Raw genomic sequence first — 19,048 nt, 5'->3', positions numbered from 1 at the left:
CGCCCCTCCGCGCTCAGGCCCCGCCCCTCCGCGCTCAGGCCCCGCCCCCTGCGCAGGCCCCGCCCCCTCCCGGCTCTGCCCTCCGCGGAGGGCGGGGTCTTGCCAGGGCTGGGCCCATGGGGACGCCCGGGCTCGTGGGGACCCCTGGGCCCATGGGGACACCTGGGCCCATGGCAGGGCCGGGGCTGGTAGCAGCAGGCCCGGCGCCCCCAGGCCCGGCCCCAGGGCCCAGCCCTGCCCTGCCAGGCCAACGGCACCGAGGCGTCGCCCCCACCTCGGCCCCTCGGTCCTGCGGCGCTCCCCCGCCCCAGGCAGGCCGTCGAGGCCACAGGGCCACGGGCACCCGCCGCCTGGCAGGGCTCCAGGCAGGCCGTGCTGCTGCCGTGACCCCGCTGCCCTCGGGCCCCTGCACGCGGCCCCGCCGCTTCCCGTCAGAGCGGCCGCGCTGCCCCCGGCCCTGCGTCCTGCCACGGCCCGGCCAGCGCCACACGGCAGGGCGCCGCGGGCCCCGCTCCGCGCTTGAAGGGCACCATGGCCCCCCGTGCCACCCTGCTCCTCCTCGCCCTCCTCCTCTCGGCCTCGCAGGGGCAGAAGCGGAGGCGGCCCCCGCCCCCTGAGAGTCCCATCGAGAAGGTCGCCATTCAGGAGAACCTCAGCCTCCCCCAGGTGAGGGGCTGGGGCGTTTCGGGGCCTCCAGGCGGCTCTGCCGGCCTGTCCTGGCTGGAGATGGGGCTGGGGGCACGTGTGGCCGGGGCTGGCTTGGTTTGGGGCAGCGCAGGGGGGCCCCAAGAGCTCAGAGATGCCAGAAGGCTGCGGCGTGTCCCCCCTGGTGCCAGCACCCCAGTGTGTCCCCCCTCAGAGCTGGCCCTGCCGTATGTCCTTCTCTGAGCTGGCTCCCCAGCGTGTCACCCCCCTGGACCTGGCCAGCATGTCACCCTGCAGGTCTGTCCCCCAGTGTTTCCCCCAGACCAGGTCTCACAGTATATTCCCCCCCTAGACTTGGTCTGTCAGCATGTCCCCCCAGCCCTGACCCCCCAGCATGTCCCCGCAGCCCTGACCCTGCAGTGTGTCCCCCCCAAGACCTGCCCCCCCCAGTATGTCCCCCCAGCCCTGACCCTGCAGTGTGTCCCCTCCTAGACCTGCCCCCCCCCAGTATGTCCCCCCAGCCCTGGCCCTGCAGCATGTCCCCTGCTAGACCTGACTCCCCCTGTATGTCCCCCCAGCCCGACCCTGCAGTGTGTCACCCCCCCCCAGACCTGGCCCCCCCAGTGTGCCCCCCACACCACACAGTCAAGGGCCACAGCAGGGTTGGTGCCTGTCTGCAGGGGCTCGGCCCCCCAGCTCGAACTCCGAGAAGTGCCTGTCCCCGGGTTTGCGAGGTGTCCCGAGAAGTGACGCACGGGGCAGATTTCAAAGGCCAGATCCTCGCCGTGGGCAGGCCGGCCCTGGCTGCCTGCCATCCCCTGGGACGCCCTGCTCCCATGGCGGCCCGCAGCACTCGCGCTGCTCAGCCCCGGGGCTGTGGCCAAGTCTGTGGCAAGGCCGATTGCTCTTGATTCCGTGTTTGGAGCTCGCTGCTTGCGCCAGGGCACCAGGCACAGCTTCCAGCCCCAGCGCTGGGGCTCGAGGTGCTGGCCTGCAGCCAGGAGCTTGGGGGGCTGCTGTGGGAGCAGGGCGTCCTGCGGGCCGTGGGTGCAGGGTGCTGAGGTCCACCCGTACGCCCAGGACCGCTCAGGGTATGCTCAGCCTTGCGGGCAGCGTCAGCTTTCGGGGGGACGCCTTGGCCATCCCGCTCCCTGCAGCTGTCCCGCTCCGGCCTGTCCCCGTGCCAGGTTGGGGCCCGTGGCTTGCTTGGCTCCTCGCCACCTCTTATCTGTCTGTCTCCATCCCACCTGCCTGCTCCCAAACAAGGGCCCTCAGTGAGCAGCGGCTTTGGGCATGCCAAGGGGCCGCGGGCATGGGCAAGGGTGCCAAGCGAGGGGAAACGTCACGGAAATATGTTTCTGTGTTCGCTGATAAAAGCTGGCACTCCCAGCCGGGCCAGCGGGGCTCTGGCCAGACCCTGCGGCACCTCTCGGCTGTGTCAGCCGTGGCACCGGGATGAAATGGGCGCTGTCTTGATGAACTTGGCAGCACCCACTTCTTGCCCTGGCCTGGTCCAGTTCCCGTCCCCTCTCCCGGGGAGCAGGATCCAACCCTTGGCTGGGCATGGGCTATGCCAGCATGGCTTGGCGTGGCCGTGGCCAGGGAGAGCACCCTGGTCCTGCAGGCAGCCCCCACGCTGTGTCAGTCGGGGGGTTTCTGGCTCCCGCTGCCACGCAGCTGTGGGCTTGGGGCAGCGGGTGCTGGGGGCGGGGGGTGGTGGCGGTCCAGGGGCCGCAGCCTGGCAGGCGGTGCCAGCCCCGTGCCGTGCAGTTCGCAGGGAAGTGGTTCCTGGTTGGCGTGGCCTCCCGCTGCAGCTACCTGGCAGAGCACAGCCACCATCTGGAGGCGACAGCGGTGGTGGTGGCTGTGGAAGGGCAGAGCCTGGCCATCAGCACCTTCAGGAAGCTGTGAGTGACACTGGCCCACGAGGACTCCAGGGAGGGACAGGGTTGCTGCAGGCAGGTCCGACCAGGGCCGTGGGCTCTGAGGAAGAGCTGTGCCCCTGGAGCAAAGCAGAGGTGGGATCTCCCTCAGGAGCTCTCATGCTAAAAGTCCTGGTCATGGCAGGGCTGGCTTTGCGTTAGCCCAGGGGCCACCCAGCCCAGAGCAGCCCTGGGCTGTCAAGGCTGGGTCTTGAGAGGTTAGGCAGCCAACACGTGCAGCTCTCACCCGCCTGGGGAAACTGAGGCACCAAGCCGGCATGCAATCCCTCCACAGCTGCCCAGCAGGGACTGACTCTTAAGTGCCAGCCCCGCAGCCATACAGCGGAGGAAGGTGGCCTTCGGCACATGCATGGGAGCTTCCCCTTGGTCACAGGGTGACCTGGCCTTCACAAGATGTTGGAGCGTTTTGAGGAGCCAAGGCCAGGCCTGGACCTGCTGCAGGGAAGCAGGAGGGATCAGTGGGCACTCAGGCTTGCCGGGTTTTGAGGCTCTAGATCTCTCCCTGTGTTCCCACAGGGCTCTCAGATGACCTTTTGCAACATCTCTCCCTTGGAGAGAAGGAAGTCCTGAGAAAACACGTCCTGTGAGCACCCTGGCGAGTAGGGGGGCAGTGACTGGCGTCCTGGGAGGTCCTCTCCAGCTTGCACAGACAAAGTGCTTTTCTCCCCATACAGGGACGGGATGTGCTGGGAGATCAAGCAACACTACCTCCCTGCCAAGGCCCATGGACGTTTCCTCTTAAAGGGTGAGGGCGGCCAAGCAGGCCTGAGGTGGCATGGGGACCGCAGAGCTGGAGCCTCCAAGCCCTACTCCTGGCCAAGAGGTCAGGTGTCCTCTGGTGTCCTCCCAGTGCCCTTCCAGTATCCCAGTCCTGGGCTCTGAGAGTGCTCAGTGCTGAATGTCATCGTGGCCAGCACCAGCTGGTGGTGGGCTGGGACCTGCTGGTGGGAAAGGCACCCCCATAGGGGAGCAGGATGCGCTAACTCTGACCCTGGTGTCCACCGCCTTGTATGCTCCTCCTGTGGTGAAGCTGAGACCCCTGGGTGGTGCCTGTCCCGCCAGGTGCCCAAGAGGGGACGCTGGCCATGCCTGGGAGCTACGTGGCATTGCCCTGTGCTATGGCTGTCTTTCCCAGGCCGTGGCTACAGCAGCAAGGTGGACGTGGTGGTGGGGCAGACAGACTACAGCAGTTACGCCATCCTCTATTACCAGAGGGGCCGGAGCATCTCCGTCAAGCTCTACGGTGGGTCGATGCTGAGGGGCTGCCTTGGGAGCTGAGGTGCACGGGTGCTGGTGGATGTGTGGGCCCCAGGCACAGCGAAGCTGCTCCAAACTGGGTGCACTGCTGAGCAAGGCTGGGGGGAGGGGCTGATCCTGCCACCCAGAGCCCCGGGTTGTGCCCCTTCCCATCAGGCATCTTGCTGCCCTCGGTTCTCCGGCCAGCATGTGTGAGCTGGTGGCACCATGTCTGGCATATGCAAGCTGGTGGGGTCACGTCCAGCATGTGAGCCGGGTCACGACTGGCCGGGGGACTCGAGGGAGCGGGACCGGGGTGGTTTGGAAGTGATAGGCCAATGCTGGGCTCAGGGGATGCTGAGCCCTCCAGACCCACGGAGGACCCAGATGCAAGGGTGTCCATGGAAGAGCTCAGTAGGGCCTTGTCACCAGATGAAGAGTTTTGTCCCCAAATGCTGCAGGGGAATGGAAAGACTCACCCCAGAGCAAACCCTGTCCCTGTGGGGGCAGCTCAGTCACAGGGAGGCAAATCCCGCTGCGTGAATCGAGGTGTTTCTGCTCGCTGGTTTGTGGTGTATCAGCCTTTGCCCGCTTGCTGCCCGCTGTCCCTCCCCGCAGCCGGTGTCACGTTCAAATGAGAGGTCATTTCACCCTGGAAAGCTGCAGCTTTTCCCCCTGAGCATCAGCAGAAACTACTGTGATAGTGACAAGGTTTTGTAACCGGCTTTTCTGAGCTGAAAAGCCCTTTGGCCCCGAGCCTCTGCTGCAGGGGGCTGGGAGAGCTGGGGGCTTTCTGGTGGGGACAGACATCCTGTCTGTCCCTCAAGGCCACTGATGGCATGTGTTTCCCTCCCCATGCAGGACGGGCCAGCCGGGTCAGTGATGCCGTTGTGGAGAGATTCGAGCAGCATGTCAGGGCTGTGGGCCTGAATGAAGATGTGACCTACTACTTCCCCACATATGGTAGGGGGTATATGGTCCCCTGGGAGCGTGAGGTGCCCATGGCGAGGGCTGTGCCCAAGGGTCTGGCACCGGGATTTGTGGTGCTGGCACCTCCAACATGAGCAGAGGAGGGCAGGCATGTCCACAAGGGGTTCGAGAAGCTTGTGGTCCCATATCGCCTGACAGCGGGGACACATATAGGGCCTGTCCCCATGCCATGGCTTCCCTCCTGGCGAACGGCAGGGCTGTGCCCTTGCGGTGGCCCTGGGGTGCACAGCAGGGGTGTCCCAGGTGCCCGGGCAGGGTGACCGCCCCAGGCTCTCTCTGTTGCAGGGTTTTGCGACGCCGCGGACGAGTTCCACATCCTCGACGGTGAGTTGTAGATCCCCAGCGAGATACTGAACCCCCACTGTGCACCAAGCTCAGGCTGGGCTGCACGGACCCACGTGGGGCCTGGTGCCCAGCTCTGGGGCTGGCGGTGCCCGCGTGGGCTGGGCTGCGCCTGCAGGGTGGTGGGTGCTATGGTGGCTCTCCCCGCCCTGGCTGCAGGCTGGGCACCCTGGGCTGGCCCCACAGCTCGCCATGGCTGTGTGGTCCTGCCCAAGGGGTGCCGGCGTGCTGGTCTGACACGGGGAGCAAGGACTGCTCCAGAAGGCCCTCCACACCCTTGTGCAGGGCTAGGAGGGGGCAAGGCGTCCCCCAGGGCAGCCATCGGACGCTCCCTGGCAAAGCAAAGCCCCATTTGGCCCCCATATGGGTCAAACTGGGCTTAGTGGGGTCTATATTGGGGCTTCTTGGGGTGAGGGCTGGTCTGTTCTGGGATCCCCGGGGACAGGGGCACCCTGGGGTGAGGGCTGATCTATGCTGGGGTCCCCAGGGAGGGGGACACCCTTGGATGAGGACTGGGGTCCCCAGGGACAGCTCCATCATTTATCATTGGTTCTTGGGGAGGCAAAGGTGGGTCTCCAGCCCTGCCATTAGGCTCTGATATCTCCCCCAGCCTCTCAGCACCTCTTTTATTTCCAGAAACAAAGCCGTAGATGCAGGTGGCATTGCTGGGAGGTCCCCAGAGCCAGCCCTGATCCTGTCTGACTACCTGCAGATACAGGGCCGTGCAAGAGCCAGGGCTGGCCAGGTTTTGGTCAGACACCTCTGCCTGCTCCACATGAGCCCTGAGGCTCCCCAGCTGTGGTGACACCTTGCCGTGTCACCCTGCAGCTTTGTGTCATCCATCTGCTCGGTGCCCTGCAGCTCCTGCAGCAGCCAATGACATCCCAATAAATACCTTGGAAAAAGGTCCTTACCTCACATGTGTCACCACTCGATCTGCCCCCAGGCCTCCTGCCACAGAAGGGCCAGCCCCACCTTCACCTGGGGACGAGCTTGCTGGCGTCACCTCTGCACCCAGCTCAGGCACCAAGCCCTGGCCTGCTGTTCCCAGCCTGGATAGGTGCCCAGTGCCGCTGGGGCTATGTGCAGCCAGGAGCTCCTGCCCGTGGTACCGAGGGGACATCCAGCCTCTCCACACAGCCCCGTCCTCCCCTCCCTGAGCCTGACCCAAACCACAGGATGCCAAGGCAGGAATTGTGATGTTTCTTAATTTATTCTCAGGTCCTATAATTCCAGTTATCCTGGCTCGTAGGTGAGGAAGTGCCCAGAGCTCAGTGACAGCAAAGTGCAGTGTTGACACTGCACCTGCAGAAAAGCACAGCGCTTGGTGCTGTCGGGCCGCGCAGGCTTGGGGATTGCTGAGGACGTGCTCTGGATCAGCTCTTCTCCCAGGACAAGCCAGGAGATCCCTCACATCTTAGGGATCCCTGAGGAGGAAACCTTGGCCCTGCAGTGGTCCCACTTCCCATCCACAGGGCCTCTGGGACAGTGAAACACCCCATTTCCCCACCCCAGCCTTGTGGATCATGTTCTCCAAGGGGCTGCTACCACTTGGGGTCAGACCACTATATGGCAAGGTCTTCCCAACCCCTGCCTGCACCAGGCAGAGCGCAGCTAAAGAGCAAAGCAGAGGAAGTCCCTTGTATGTAGGGAGCATCCAGGTCTCTGCAGGAGCCACAGGAGGTTTGGAGCCAGGGATGCAACCAGGATATAGGGGCTGGCTCCTGTTAAGCATGGGGCTGGAGCCCCTCGCAAGACCCCTCTCCCAACCAAGCCGACACACGGTCAGCCTGGTGGAGGGCTGCCACGCTGCGTGTTCACCCCGTGCTCTGGGGCTGGGGTGTTTTGGGTGAGTGGTACCAATGTCCTGGTGCGGGTCAGGAGGTTCAAGAGGGCAGGGAGCAGCCCCCGGCCGCTCGTGCTGAGCCAGCAGCAGGCTGAAAAGCTGTTTCCCCACAGGCCCCTCTGCAAGAGGCCGGTTGGGCGCCCCGGCCACCCTGCAGCCCCTGTGGAGGGAAATAACCCTCCGCCTCCAGCGTGGGCGTTTTGCAATCTTAGCGGAAACTGTTAGCACATGTTGTTTATCAGGGGAGTTATGTAAGGAGCCGCCACGTGACTCCTCCGCTGCCAGCCCCCCGATGAAACCGGCCATTGTCCCAGCTGCCCACGTGCGAGGCACTCGTGTCCAGCTGGGCTCGCAAATCCCCCCGGCTGTCTGGCTGCTCTGGCTACGGCACGGCTTCCCGGCCGAGCCTGCTGCTTTGCAGCGTCGTGTTATGGACTCCGGTCCCCCCGCTGTAGGCTGCTTTGGGCCCTGCACCCAGCAGTGGTGCTGCTCCGCAGAGGTGGCCGCGTCGCGGTGGCGATCAGCGTGGTGGGGTGGACATGGCCAGGGTCTTCTGGAGATGGGACACCAAGTGGGAAGCCCTCCCTGGCTCTCTGGAGCCTCTGTAACTCTGTCTGGACCCTGCCCTCCGTCCTCTGCCCCGCTGTGCTCCAGCAATGGGCTCAACCTGTCCCGCACCACTGTTGTCCCCATGTTCCTGCGCTTGCCACAGGCCAGTGCCTGGTTTTGCCACCGCCGAGAGTGGAGCACCCTCGGGCCCCCCGAGGCACCCTCCTAGGCACCCTCGCTGCCACCCAGGGCAGGGAGCAGGGCATGCCGGGGGAGAGGGATGGCTTTGGGGCCCTGCCTCAACGCAGGACTGTGGGGACACACAGGGATCCTCCAGACCTCCGTTGCCCACCAGAGAGACAACTTTTCCCAGCAGCCACAGCAGCCAGTGGGGTGCCAACCCGGCAGCTTGCACCCAGCACCCAAGGGCTGGCGCCCGCCCCATGGGGCCTGTGCACCAGCTGGTGCTGAGCGAGCCCCAGCCCGGGCTCACGCAGGGGCCCTGGCCGGGCTCTCGTGATGCTCAGTCCTGCCCGGCTCAGCTTTTGTTTTGTTTTAATAAAGCCGCGGAGCCCGCTCAGCCCCCGGCGCATTTTGTGCCGGGGAAGGAGTGGCTCCCAGCTGGATGTGGGGAAGGGAATGTGCTCCAGCGGCGGGGCCGGGTGGGCTGCCGAGAGGAAAAAAACAGCTGTTGTGAAAACAGCCTCCTTATGTAAAGGGTCTTGGCAAGACCGCGCTGCCGGCAGAGCGGCTGACGGCCCGGCTGGCGGTGTGCGGGCGGCCGGCCAGAGCCCCGGTCCCGGCAAGAGGCACGGCCAGGCTCACGCTGTGCCCGGCACTTCCCAGCGGGGATGTCTGAGCTGGGCCAGCCTGGCTGCCCGCCTCTGCCACTGACACCCCGCGCTCACCCGCAGCCCGGGCGCAGGGACGCGGTGCCGGCGGACGTCTCAGACACGCTGCCCTGGGTGCACCTTTGGGGACCGGGTGAGCCCAGCCCCGCAGCCACATCTGGGGCTGGCACTGGGAGGTCATTGGCTCGGACCTGCGCTGTGCAGCCTGGTTCTGGGAGCGTTGTGGGACCACGCACCCGAGTGCCGGGAAGTGCCCATGCCGTGCTGGTACCCCCTGCCAGAAGGACGCAACGGGGATCAGGGCTGTGAAGCCACACTGTGCCCCTGGAATTGTGGGGTCCCATGGGGAAGGGGGGCCATGATAGCTGTGGAACCGGTTGAGATTTTCTCTTCCTCATGAAACATCTGGAGGCCCGTGGGGCCTGGGGCAGGCAGCAGGGCTGGCCAAGGTGCTCTTTGGGCAATGCAGGGACTTGGCTGAGGTTGAAGGTGAGGGTCTCATGGGAGTATCCAAAGGTGGCCATGGGTCTCATATGTTGGATAAGGACATGGCAGGCATCCAGTATCCCGTCTACATTGCTTTGGCCCCTCTCTGAAGCGAAGTGAGGCTGTTTTGCAAGGATCGAGGCAGTCGGCAAACCCTGGCCCTTGGTCCTGGCCACGCCAGGTGGCCCTGGCCCCCTTCCTGTGCTGGTGGCCAGCCTTGGCTCTCCCTGCGCCGATCCCAAGCTCTCTGCTGCGCCGGGGGGCAGGGACAGCTGCTAAACTGGCTCCAAGTTGTGTTTTTGCTGCGGGGAGGTTTGGCACCCGGAGGCAAACATCTAAAATCAACAGGAGGGAAAAATTTGCCGCTTCCCAGGCTGCACTTAGGATTCGGCACTCACCCCTGCTCTCACTTGCATAACAGCGTGGGGGGGAGACGGGGCCGGCCTGCCTGCAGCGCTCGCCCCCCGGGGCCATCACACGGCCTGCCCATAAATAGGGAGCTCGCCCGAAACTCCGGCACATCGCCTGAACTCGGCTCGGCTCAGCACAGGGAAACCGGAGCGCTGGGAGACATGCAGGCCACGCTGCTCAGCATCTTGGGGCTGGCCCTGCTCGGGGCACTGCATGCGCAGGAGGACATTCCCGTGCAAGCTGACTTCCAGGAGGATAAGGTGACAGCAGCCGGGCTGGCATGGGGGCTGGTGTGGGACGTGCGGTGGGGATCATCTCCCGGCAGATGTGCGGGGAGGGTGTTATGGATGGAAGCAGGACCAGGCTGTCCCAGGCTCTGGAAGGAGTAGGGCATCCGATGCACCGTTAGCTCCCCATCCCTCGGCTGCTCCAGGGTCCTGGGGGTTTGGTTTGGTGGACCTCGGTTTGGTGCCATTTCTATAGATGCACGGGGGAGGGAGGCACTGAGAAAAGCAAGCTTGGTTTGAGAAACTGCGTGGAGAGGGGCCACAGACCTCCACCCCCTGAACACAGCCCCCAAGCCACCCCTGGACAGAGGTCTCAAAAAACCAAGGGCTGCTCTGCTGGGGGGGGGTGTGTCCCATGCATCCTTCTACCCTCCCCAGCCCCCCCAGCTGGATGCTGGCGTGCCTGGGGTGTTAGTGACCCTCCTCCCTCCATGACGGGCAGGCCACAGGCTGCTCCTGGCAGAGGAAGGCAGCTCCAGGCAGGCAGCAAGCCGGGGGTCCCAGCCCCGTGGCCTGAGCCCTGTAGGGCACAGAGCAGGCTCACCTCCACAAGCGATGCCACTCGCCACAGCAGCAACCGAGCCACTCTTTGTGTCCCTGACCAGATGCTGGCAGCATTTCTGAGCTGGACGTTCCTGTCCTCCTGCCTGGGCGTGGGGGAAACGGGAAGAAAATGCCCTTAGTGCTGAGCAATGAAAGGCATGATGTTAACTGGGGGACTGGGTTTTGTGGAGACCAGGAGATGAGCAGGACCTTCCAAAGGTAGAAGCCCTTTGGGTGATGAGGATGCCACAATACAGTCCTGCCACAAGGCATAGACCGATATGGGACGGAGAAGTGGCCTGAGCCAGTGCTCCTGGTCAGCTGAGGGGTGAGACTTGTCCCTGTTGCTGCCACTTGTGGGGGATCGGGTGTCGGGGCAGGCAGGACAGAGCACAGCTCCCAGCCTGCGGTTGAGACGAGGTTGCGTGCAGTTCACAGGGAAATGGTACAGCATCGGCCTGGCCTCCAACTCCAACTGGTTCAAGGACAAGAAACACCTGATGAAGATGTGCACCACAGTCGTCTCAGCCACTGCAGACGGCAACCTGGAAGTCACTTCCACCTACCCCAAGTGCGGACAGGCAACATGATGGGTGAACTGGTGGCATCAGGGGAGATGGGGGGCAGCCCCAGCCTGCTATGCCCAAGGGTCACCCCAGTCCCTGCACCTCCCTGACCCTACAAGGGCCTGCCCACTGGATGGTAGGTGCCTCGGGGTGGCAGGGAGCCTGATCCTGCCAGGAACCAGGTCCTCTGTCTTCCCCTGGAACTAGCAGGTCTGACAGCCATGTGTTGGGTGCTGGGGAGGGCAGGCGGTGCTGGTGTTTCCCCCATGGCCATGCAGGCAGCTCCTGCCCAGCTCCTCAACAGACTTGTGCTTCACTTCCCAGGGCTGATCGGTGCGAGACGAGGAACAGCCTTTACATCAAGACAGAGCAGCCAGGACGGTTCAGCTACACCAGCCCACGTGAGTGTCTGGCCCCACAGGCCAGGGTCCCAGCGCATCCTTTTGCAGGCAGGATGGTGCCAGGACACAGCCCCTGCATACACCTCAGTGGCACGTCCCTGGGCCCCGGGCATGGGCACTGCTGTCCCCAGCTCCTGGCCGGGCCCTGGTGTTAGCTGTGCCTGGTGCTACCCGCCTGCTCCCTGTCCTTGCCTGTGCATAGCCAAGTGCAGCAGTGCTTGGTGTGCTGGGCTGAGATGTGCCCTCTCTGTCCACTGCAGGCTGGGGCAGCACGCATGACATCCGCATCGTGGAGACCAACTACGACGAGTACGCCTTGGTGGCCACCCAGATCTCCAAGAACGCCGGCACCTCCACCATGGTGCTGCTCTATAGTACGTCTGTGCCAACGCTGGGACCCCCGCATGCCACCCACCACTCTGCACCCCGATGAGCAGGCTCTCCTGGGATTCCCCTGGCTGGGAGATCTTTCCCATGGGAGAAGGGTGGCAGGATCTCCCAGGGCCAATGGCTGGGATGCTCAAGCCTGTGGGTGCAGCCAGGATGTGAGGTCCTGCCCAGCATCCAGAGTGACCAGTGAAACCTGTGTCACCTTGAGTGACATGTGGCATAGCTGGGTCTGGACCACTTCCTGAAGGGAATTGCTCTTGCCAAGCTCTTGCTGGGTTTACCCTGTCTTTGGGCCGTATAACCCAGTGCTGCCTGCTGGGTGATGGGTAGCGGGGCTTGCACTCACCCTCACATGGTCCTGCTTCCCCGGCTACAGGCAGGACTAAGGAGCTCAGTCCAGAGCGGCTGGAGAGGTTCACTCAGTTCTCCAGGGAACAGGGCCTGGCAGATGAAGATATCCTCATCCTGCCCAAAACAGGTAAGAGCAGCTGGGAGGAGAGGCTGGAGAAGACAGATGGGGTGGCGGGGAGCTGGGCTACTGAGCCTGGCACCCCCCATCCACATGGGTCCTCCTGCACCAAGGCCAGAAGGGATGGGATGGGATGGGATGGGATGGGATGGGATGGGATGGGATGGGATGGGACGGGATGGGATGGGATGGGACGGGACAGGATGGAACAGGATGGATGTCTGGCTCATGCCTGGAACAGACATGCCTCTGTGGTCCTGGCCTCAGAAGGATGCATGGGTAGGAAGAGCCCCTTGCAGAGGTCCTATGAGGAGGGTTTGGAGGGCAGTGGTCTCACTGAGCCTGTGGATGAGCTCATCTCTGGTTTTGTCCTTTCCACAGATAAATGCATGGCCGATGCTGCCTAGGTGAGTCCTGCTGTGGCTGTGGCTCAGACCAGCCCTGTGTGGGGGCTTACAAGGGAGGTGCTCAGAGATGCTCCACGCTGCAGAGCCCCCCAGCACCCTGCCCTGGCCCTGTCAGGCTGCTCAGCCTCACCCCAGCTCCTCTCCCTGGGGATCTCTCTTCCCCTTGGTGGGGAGAGCTCCCCGATGCTGTCCTCCACGTCCTGTAGTACCTGGAGCCACTTTATCCCCTCCCCACCAAACAGGAGAGCCAGCCCCACAGGACCACGTCACTCTGGGCCGTGGGATGGCTGGTGCCCACCTGCTTGGCACAAGGTTTGGGGGGCCAGTGTCACCCCCTCCTCCCCCTTCTCTTCCCCCAGCTCAGCTGTGTTTGCCTCCCCTCTCTTCCAGGCGGACCCCGCGAGCTGCTGCCGGGCCGGAGCCCAGAGAGTGCCACGAGCGGAGCAGCCACCTCCCCCCCATCCCCAGCACTCCCATGCCATGGCGTCACCCTTCACTTTCTACCTTTGCACCCTACGTCTGTACCCCCTCCCTGCCGAAGCCCCATATAAAACACCAGCCCCCTGCCCTTGTCTGCTGGCTCGTCAAGGGGGGTGGACAGGAGGGGGAGCCCTGATGGGGCCTCCCAGGGTCCCCCCTTACTTCCCAAGTGAGGTGCAGGGGGGACATCTGCGTCTCCCCACCACAGGTTGTCCTGTTTCCCTCCGGCCAGCCCCTGCGTGGCCAGGAGCAAGCACAGCCGGTGCCGACGCGGGGCTCAGGCTGGCTCCAGAGGGCAGGACTGATCCAAGCACCCGACCAGCAGCTAGAGAGAGCTGGCAGGATGGGACCCCTGTAGCCTCGCTGCCTGGCAGAGCCATGAAACCTGCTCTCGTGCAAGGAGGGGCTTCCCGAGGGTCAGGACATGCTGGGGATGGGAGCATCACCTGCCTTCTGCCGCAGGCTCCCTCGGTCACCCTTGGCAATCACAGCATCCCTGCCTCAGTTTCCCCTGCGGACAGTGGGCTCGCTGTGGTGTGTGTGGGGCAGGAGCTGGGTGGTGGCAGGGAGTCTCTGAGAGCTGGTGGGGAGGATGGACATGACCCAGAGTGACTGCTCTAAAGGGCTGATGTCACTCAGCCCTGGCCACCCACACAGCCTCCGTGCCACAATCTCGGACCCTACGAGGTGCTTTCTGGGAGCAGGGCCTGCACCCGCTGCCGGGAGGCTATCCTATCCTCGTGGGCAGTGGCCAGACCCTGGGCTGAAGCACTGGCCTAACCAAACTCTGCCTTGAGGCAGGATCCATCCCTGCACAGCCAGACCCCCGGGGTCAGAGGAACCCCAGCTGGGAGGGGAGTGGGGGGGACACCCCCCACATGGCACCCTCTGAGCCCATGTTACCCCACTCCTTGGACACCCCACTGGATACAGGGCACTGCCTGGTCCCAGACCTGCTCCTTGCTGGGGCTCAGACAAGGCTGCATTCATCCAGGGCTGCGCAATTAGACCTGGAAGGGGCCAACGCTGTCACCTAACACTCGCACAAATTATCCCTGCTCTTGTGTAACCTGTTGCATAAAGCAGGGGCTGGCGGGGGGGGGTGGGGGGTGCTGCTGGCAGAGGGGTATAAAGGTGGATATGGGAAGAGGCAGGTCCATCCAGCCCACATTCAGCTGCCTGAGCGAGGATGAAAGCTGCGCTGTCAAGCCTGGCATTGGCCCTGCTGTGCCTGCTGCGGGTGCAGGCTGAGGTCCCTGTGCAGCCGGGCTTCAACCCTGAGAAGGTAACTGCAAAAGATGCCAGCCCAGGGACTCCTGCCATGGCTAGTGAGGCTGGCTGGGGCAGGGGTCCCATCCCCTGCTGTGTCCTTGGGCAGGGGTGCATGCAGGTGCAGACCTGCAGGTCCCCTGGTCCAGGGTCTGAAGCTGTGCCAGTTTATCTGCCATGAAGTAGTGGAAAATGGGTTAGTCTTGGCCAACACTGGCCCATCTCTCTCTCTTCTGCCATGGCCAGACCCAGCACTGCCTGTGCCACAGGGATACCTACACTCCTGGGGCTGCAATGCCCTAGAGGGTGCTGCATTTCCCCAGGGAACATGGGCTGGGTGCTGTGCCCACCCTCTTGGCATGGGGCAGGACAAAGCTGTGATGGAGCAGCTCTCAGAGGAGCAGGTCCTCTCAAAGGGTGGCAGGTCACCACAGTGGATGGCAGATCCCCCGGAGGTGGGCAGGTTCTCATGATGGGTGGCAGGTCCCCCAGGGGGGTGGCAGGTCCCCACAGTGGCTGGCAGATTCCCCCAGGGGAGTGGCAGGACCCCATGGTGGGTAGCAGATCACGCATGGTGAGTAGCAGATCACCCGTGGTGGGTGGCAGGTCCCTGTGGTGGGTGGCAGGTCCCCACAACAGGCAGCACATCCCCATGGCTTTCTTGAGCTCCACTGGTGATGGCTCATCACAGTTTGCAGGGACATGGCACATCATGGCTGCTGTTTCCAACTGCCCTGTGTTCCTGAGCATGAAGGATAGGATGAAGTCGTCCATCACCGACTTTAGCTTCACAGCGGAGGGCAACCTGATTATGAAGGCTGTTTTCCCCGTGTAAGTGCCTGACACTGCTGCCTGGGTGCAGTGGGCAGCACGGCCCTCCTGCTCTGCCGTGGTTCTTGCAGCGTCCTCCTGGGGCAGGGTGCTCTTCTCCTGGCAAAGGTGGTTGGAAGGGGACCATCTTCCCTACAAATGCTAGACGGCGCGGTGCGCTGTGGTGCCCAATCCTGCCTCCACACTGATGTGTCCCCACAGCCAGGCCAAGCTCACCCCTCCAGCGGTTGCCCCACTACCCTCAGCACGGCTTTGAGCTGCATCTGCTGTTTCAATTTTTCCTTTCCAGGGCAGATGAATGCAAAAAGGTTGAGATGCTCTTCCAGAAAAATGCGCAGGCAGGGCACTACACCAACACAGGTACGTGTGGGCAGGGGGGCTGGTGTTATGGACACTTCTCTTGGACTCTGTCTGGCTGCCTCTGTGGCACCCCCAAAACCAAGGACAAGTAGCCCAAGTCCTCTGCATGCTCACAGGGAGCAAGCAGGAGCTGGGTTTGGCCTCTCTGCCTCCATCTCTTGGCAAGAGGTTGTACTGCAAGTGGTCACCTGGGCGAGCCAACACACACTCAGCGAGCTGCTGGCTCAGAGATGGCATTCCCCTTTTTGCACAGTGAAAGGGCCAATTTAGGGCCTGGGCCTCAAGCTGTGAGTACTGTCCGGCTTTCGTGCAGCTAGCACAGTTTCTGGGAGCCAAGGGAGTGCATGGGGTTGTGCCATATTACCTGTCTGGGCATCATCTGGGGTCTTCTTAGCAGCAGAAGGAAAGCAGGACCTGAGAGTGATGGAGACGGACTATGATCACTACGCTATCATGTACGCTGTCAAGGAGAGGGACAAGGAGACCCGCATCACACTGCAGCTCTACAGTGAGTTTGGGGGTGGGGATGGGTGCCCTCAGGGTCCAGGGCCAAGGTGAAACATGGCTACTGGTGGGTGGCAGAGGCAGGGCTCCCCAGTGCCATCCACTGCCGCCACATCAGCACCAAACCTGCTGGCACCAAGGCACATGCAGGAAATTCATTTTGGCGTGAATGAAACTTTGCACCAAAAATATGCCTGTATTGTTCTGCTTTGAATCAAATCCCCTCCTGCAGTGTTTCAGCCTGGCTGCAGACCTCCAAAATATACCAGTTGTCTTGAGCTGCTGAGCTTGAAGCACGAAGCAACTCACTCCCACCCACGGGTCCCGGCGGCTACCTCTCGCCCATGGGTCCCAGGCTGTTGTGAGCTCCAGCCAGTGTTTGCTCATCTCGCCTGTCTTGTAAGCCCTGCTAGCAGCTCTCACGGCAGGCAGCTGGGCGGCCCCAACCAAGCATGTGGGTTGTCCATGCAGAGGGGTTTGTGTCCTTCTGCTGTCAGCCCAAGGCAGCCATGGAATGCTTTGGGCAACATCCAATGTCCATCATATGGCTGTGTTTCTCCATCACTTTAGCAATGTTTTTTTTCTTCCCTGGGATCCCATCCCTGCTCTCATGGGGGCCAGGCCCTGTGTGTCCAACTTGCCACCAGACCATCCCACTCACCAGTTTTGCCTTTCCTTTGGGTTTCTGTCTACAGCAAGGGGGCAGGACGTGAGCCCCCAGCTCCTGAAGAAGTTCAAGGAGCTCTACCCCACCATGGGCCTTACTGAGGACATGCTGGTGGTCATGCCAAAGTCGGGTGAGTGCCAGCACGGCAAGCGGGGAGATGGGACACACACCCCCTCTGTGCGGGGATGCTCTCCAAGAGGCCGAGCTCTGCAGGGGCACAGCATCAGCACACGTCTCCGGGACTGTCTGCCACGCTGTAGCAGCGGGGTGGGCACAGGGCTGGGAGGGGCTCAGGACACCATCCATGGCAGAGAGAAGGCAGCTTGTTTAGACCTCTTTTTTCCTTTTTAACAGATGAGTGCACCCAGGCTGCCAGGTGAGTGTGACCAGGAGAAGCTGGGTCTCCATCCCAGCACGGTCTGGGATGAGCAGGGACTCATGGCCTCCTGGGGAGCCCCCCCGCCTGCCTTGGAGTGCTGCTCCCGCACACCTCGGTCAGGGAAGGTCCTTTCTCTGAGGAAAACATCAAGATTTGCAGCAAAATGTTGAAAAATGCACATGAAGTGAAATTGCCCTGGTGTCTCACAGGAGATACCCTGGGGACACGGTACAGTGGCCAGGGCAGCCCAAGTCCTGGGCTGGTGATGATGCCCTTGCCTGCAGGTCCTCACAGGGGCTGTGCTCCTTGGGAAGAGCCCCAGAGTGGTGTCTGGGAGCATGGGGGGGCCAAGCACCTTTCCCATGAGGTCCCATGTAATGCCAGATCCCCCCCAGCCAAGAACAGGGATTTTTGATTAAACAAGGACAAACTGCCAGCCCCCAAGAACCTCAGCCCCAGGATGGGCACTGATTTTGGCTTGGGTTGCAGGAGGAGGAAGCCTGGGATGGAAAAGTCCTGGGATGCCTTAGGGAGCTTGGTCCCACCACAGCCTGAGGGTGGTCCCCAGCTTTCCCTAACACCCATTAGTGCCGGCTCTAACCACTCATCTGGCTGTCCCGCCTTCCAGCAGCTGAAGCCAGATGGATGCCCTCCAGACCTTGTGGAAACTGGGCTCTGCTCCCCTCCTCCATGGTGCCCCTTCCCTTCCTGGCTGGGGTCTGCCAGACCTGCTGCTCCCACCAGGAACACACTTCTCCTTCCTTAAATAAATAGGTGCAGAAGCTTCCCCAGAGCTTGATGTATTTGTTGGGGGCTATAGGAGAGACTGCCAAGGTCTTCCTGGACATGACCTTTTTGCTCAGCACCAAAGGGACTTTTTGGGGACTCTTTCCCTGCACTGTTTGCAGAGCTCAGGGTGGGGATGATGTGGGGGCAGAGGCTGGGGAAGTTGCAATGGGGCATCTGATGATGATGCGGGCATAGAACAAATGAGCAACTGGGATGAATGGGGATTCATGCAGGTCAGCTGGGGTTAGGGTCAAGCAGGCAGCCTGCCCAGCCCTGCCTGCCCTGGCCCTGCCTCCTGGTGGGCAGCTCTTCCCCAGGACATCCAGGTCCCTGCTCAGCCCCTGCTCCAGCCGGCCTTGGGCCTATCTGGCTGGGGGAGAACTGCTGCCACACCATGGCTGCCCAGGGAAAGTACACAGAGAGAGGGGGACCCCCAGGCCTGCCTCCTGCCCCTGTGGCACCCCCATCGACCTGCCGGCCAAGGTAGAGCCATGCTGCAATGAGCCCCAAGGGCACCCAGGGCCCTTCCTCCATCCCCTCTGCTCCCCTGCTGGGAGATGACAGTCGCCTACCACCCATGCAGAGGGTAGGCAATCCCCTGGGTGTCCCGCTATCCTCAACCCCCAGAAATGGTGGCCAAGGAGTGGACCTCCCTTGGTGCCTGGCCAGGAGCTGCAAGGAAGCATCATGGACTCTTCCAGGGCTGTGGCCCCAGGAGTCCATCTGAGCCACGTTCTGGGCATAAAGGGGGCAACACACCCTGGGATGAAGGTGACACTCCCACAGTGACACAAAGCCCTTCCTCTGCCTGTGCTACTCAGGGTCTGCTCCCCTTTGAGGACCCTGAGTGCCCCTGAGCTGGTAGGTGTGCCCACATGGGCACAACAAGGTCAGGTCATGCCACCAAAGTGCTGGCACCAGGATTTGGGTGTGGAGGTACCCCTGGAGGAGATGCCAGACCAGCCAGAGGGATGTCACCCTGTGCTCCTTGGTGCTAAGTGCCCTGAAGTGCCACAGCTCCTGTGTGCGCTCAGTCTGAGGAGGACCTCCTGGTTCCACCCAGCAGTTCTCCAGCAGCCAGCGGGAGGAATAAAAGGTTCCTTTGTCCTTTCACAAGGAATTAAAAAGATGAAAAACTTCCTTTTAGCTCTGGTGCAGCAGAGATTCTCTAAACCTCTTGCTCAGACCCCTCCTTGGGGCTTGGAGACAATTTCCTTCTTCCAAGAGATGAGGCAATGTTTACCCAGGGTAAATAGGGATGACTTCAGCCCTTCAAAACCACCGCCTCACCCAAGCCAACAAAAACATCATCATTGAAGCAGTTCCACACTCAGCAGTGACGAGGTGGGTGGGAGGGGAAAACACAGCTCTATAAAGCCAGCAGCCCTGGGACTGCTCTCCACCCCA

The 19,048-nt window shown here is 62.5% G+C and overlaps 3 protein-coding genes across 5 annotated transcripts; all 3 read left to right on the top strand.

Annotated features, from left to right (window-relative positions):
* The first annotated feature begins 157 nt into the window (after window positions 1-157).
* On the top strand, window positions 158-6,063 carry C8G (complement C8 gamma chain). The gene is made up of 7 exons (XM_026106220.2): window positions 158-666; window positions 2,416-2,552; window positions 3,263-3,333; window positions 3,724-3,831; window positions 4,686-4,787; window positions 5,100-5,138; window positions 5,793-6,063. Exons 1-7 carry the CDS (start codon window positions 532-534, stop codon window positions 5,804-5,806), a joined length of 606 nt encoding a protein of 201 aa, XP_025962005.2. The 5' UTR covers window positions 158-531; the 3' UTR covers window positions 5,807-6,063.
* Window positions 6,064-9,390: 3,327 nt separating this feature from the next.
* Window positions 9,391-12,928, top strand: LOC112986767 (lipocalin-like). Its single transcript, XM_026106212.2, has 7 exons — window positions 9,391-9,559; window positions 10,561-10,700; window positions 11,020-11,096; window positions 11,357-11,470; window positions 11,863-11,964; window positions 12,337-12,362; window positions 12,753-12,928. The coding sequence occupies exons 1-6, from the start codon at window positions 9,461-9,463 to the stop codon at window positions 12,360-12,362; spliced, it is 558 nt and encodes a 185-aa protein (XP_025961997.1). The 5' UTR covers window positions 9,391-9,460; the 3' UTR covers window positions 12,753-12,928.
* A 1,063-nt stretch (window positions 12,929-13,991) lies between these two features.
* Window positions 13,992-17,626, top strand: LOC112986782 (lipocalin-15-like). 3 transcript variants are annotated; one of them, XM_064524043.1, is made up of 7 exons: window positions 13,992-14,127; window positions 14,803-14,942; window positions 15,232-15,302; window positions 15,700-15,810; window positions 16,502-16,603; window positions 16,828-16,849; window positions 17,481-17,626. In XM_064524043.1, the coding sequence occupies exons 1-7, from the start codon at window positions 14,032-14,034 to the stop codon at window positions 17,485-17,487; spliced, it is 549 nt and encodes a 182-aa protein (XP_064380113.1). In that variant the 5' UTR covers window positions 13,992-14,031; the 3' UTR covers window positions 17,488-17,626. The 3 variants fall into 3 exon arrangements, with proteins under 3 accessions (XP_064380113.1, XP_064380112.1, XP_064380110.1); XM_064524042.1 differs by lacking the exon at window positions 13,992-14,127 and having other exon boundaries at window positions 14,293-14,942; window positions 17,484-17,626; XM_064524040.1 differs by lacking the exon at window positions 13,992-14,127 and having other exon boundaries at window positions 14,293-14,942.
* Window positions 17,627-19,048: the final 1,422 nt, after the last annotated feature.

This window comes from Dromaius novaehollandiae, chromosome 20 (genome assembly GCF_036370855.1).
Source record: "Dromaius novaehollandiae isolate bDroNov1 chromosome 20, bDroNov1.hap1, whole genome shotgun sequence".
NCBI classification, from domain to species: Eukaryota; Metazoa; Chordata; class Aves; order Casuariiformes; family Dromaiidae; genus Dromaius; species Dromaius novaehollandiae.
The sequence above is the reverse complement of the archived record's forward strand: the minus strand, read 5'-3'. Positions and strand labels throughout refer to the sequence as shown.